This window comes from Echinops telfairi, unplaced genomic scaffold (assembly GCF_000313985.2).
Source record: "Echinops telfairi isolate 266 unplaced genomic scaffold, ASM31398v2 ScPeMD7_60;HRSCAF=208, whole genome shotgun sequence".
NCBI classification, from domain to species: Eukaryota; Metazoa; Chordata; class Mammalia; order Afrosoricida; family Tenrecidae; genus Echinops; species Echinops telfairi.
The window spans coordinates 900,424-902,966 of record NW_022103958.1 but is presented as its reverse complement, the minus strand read 5'-3'; the positions used below and the strand labels follow the sequence as shown (position 1 = coordinate 902,966).

General features: G+C 35.6%; 1 protein-coding gene across 1 annotated transcript; it reads right to left on the bottom strand.

Moving 5' to 3' along the window:
• Positions 1-643: 643 nt before the first annotated feature.
• On the bottom strand, positions 644-1,582 carry LOC101663220 (olfactory receptor 5AS1). Its single transcript, XM_004708509.1, has one exon. It carries the CDS (start codon positions 1,580-1,582, stop codon positions 644-646), a length of 939 nt encoding a protein of 312 aa, XP_004708566.1.
• Between the last annotated feature and the right edge of the window lie 961 nt (positions 1,583-2,543).

Here is a 2,543-nt window from a genome sequence, read left to right as displayed (position 1 = left end):
CTATGTGATTTCTTGAGAACCAGTACAGCCAAACTTCTTCAACTACAGCTAACATTTATTAATGGTAATGTTAAGTTTCTCTGATGATAAACGCTATTTAAGAGCAGAATTTAGACTCTTTCTTAAATAGATTCACCCAACCAACTATCAACTCATCCTATTAGTCATAGATCCATCCACTCAATCAGTCACTGAACATATATAAAATGAAGATATGCATAAAGTGTTTTGTATCCAGCACTATATAGATGTTAGAAAAATAAACAATGGTGCATATGCCATGAAATCGAGGATCTTTGAATGTGACCAGAGAAGTCAACATAAACTTTCAATGTAGTATGACAACAATTTTAATGAGTGTGCAAAGTATTTTGGGAATAGCTACTGTACAGCAGAATTTTAGAATTCAGAAATGTTTCACCCATTAGAAACCATTTGAGAGAGACTATTTCCCTCAGAAAGGCCACACTATTAGAAGACATTGAGGTTGAAAAGATCACTTTATTTTTTCGCAAATGATGATGCATTTAGAATTATTCACTAGTAAATGATGCCTTCAATAGTTGAAGATGAGAACATCAGAAGGGGACATTTGTCTTCATATAAATACCCCTAGGTGAAATAAGGATTTAAAAAATCTTATTTATTTAAAGATCGAACTTGTGTCTAATAATTTTTTAAGAGCATTCTTTACATCTTTGTTTCTAAAGCTGTAGATCATTGGGTTAAACATTGGAAAGACAACCGTATAAAACACGGCCACCACTTTATCAGTGTCTAGAGAATAGCTGGTGCTGGGACGTAAGTACATAAATAAGAGCGTCCCATAAAACAAAGCAACTGCTAGGAGATGGGAAGCACAGGTAGAAAATGTCTTGCTTCTGCCTCCTGAGGATTTAATGCTCAAAACAGTAATAAGGATGCAGAAGTAAGAGATAAAAATGACCAGAAACGTGCTGGTCTGTAGGAAGCCACACAGGGCAAAGAGCAGAAGCTCATTGATGTGAGTATCTGCACACGATAAAGCCAGGAGAGGGGGTATATCACAAAAAAAATGGTTGACCACATTGGAACCACAAAACGGCAGCCGGAAGGTGAGACACACGTGCACCAGCGAAGTGATACTTCCACTGAAATAGGCCAACACGATGAAACAGAGACAGACTCTCCGAGACATAAGTGTGGAATAGAGCAATGGGTTGCAGATGGCTGTGTAGCGGTCATATGCCATCGCTGCCAGGATGAGGCACTCAGCATCAGCAAGACAAGCAAAGAAAAACATCTGTAGTGCACAACCGTATGGAGAGATGCTCTTCCTAGATGCTAAGAAGTTCACCAGCATTTTAGGAGCAATTGCTGTCGAGTAACTGATGTCTAAGAAAGACAAATTACTAAGGAAATAATACATGGGGGTTTGAAGGCTTGCATTGACATTAACTAAGATTATTAATCCCATATTTCCTACCACTGTTAGCACATATACTACTAAAAATACCAGAAATAGGGTGACTCTAAAAGGTAGATAATCTGTGAATCCAACAAGAATGAATTCAGTTGGCATGGTAAAATTATATTCCAACATCTTGGTTTTCTTGTTCTTCCCATTCAGGATAGACGGAATCAGTAAACGTGAGCTGACCTGAGTGGTGCTTGAAACAAAGATGTCTCTTCTGTACCTTGTAAGGAAACAAATAGAAGACATAAAATGATGGAATGCCATTCTTTTTCTTGTTTTCTTTTATTTCTGTTGAATATATATAATTAGAAATCACGCAAGGTTTAGCTCTCTTTCTTATCCTGGTATATGACAATGTTTTGTGGGAAGTCCCAAAGCTTTATCTGTCTGTCTATCTATCTATCTATCTATCTATCTATCTATCTATCTATCTATCTATCTATCTAAAGATTGGTGTAATAGATACTCACTAATAGAGTTGTAAACTGAAGCTATGAGAGAACATATCCGCTTAGAAGACATAACACACAACAGCAATAATAAAGGAGGGATACAAATAAGTTAGAGTGAAAATGGATTATTCAGCAAGAGGCCAGGGATTTGAAATTTTACAGCTGTAATTCTTCAAAATAAGCAATGCTGTAATGAGTAAAGGTGAATCAGTAATGGACCAGGTTATGGTGACATGTCTGGAAATAGAACATTCCTTCCTGAGTAAATGGCCTAAATCTTCTAGAGGCTCTAATAAGAGATAGATGTTTATATATATATATATACACACACACACATATACACATATATTTATATATATACATATATATTTATATGCAATATATTACATGTAATATCTTATAAATATGTATATCAGAGAAATGCTAGCAAATAGGCCTGAAATTACTGTGAAGTAATCCAAACTATGGGTGTGTCGTAAAAATTTGTTTGTGTATCTAGAGTGCGCAAATGTCTTTTCCAAACTTATTATAGCATTCAAACTGTCACTCCTGAGGAAAATGAGACTTCAAATTTAAAATCCCCATAACTGACAAGCATACATTTTATGTTTAGAGATGGTGATGGAAATATTGAG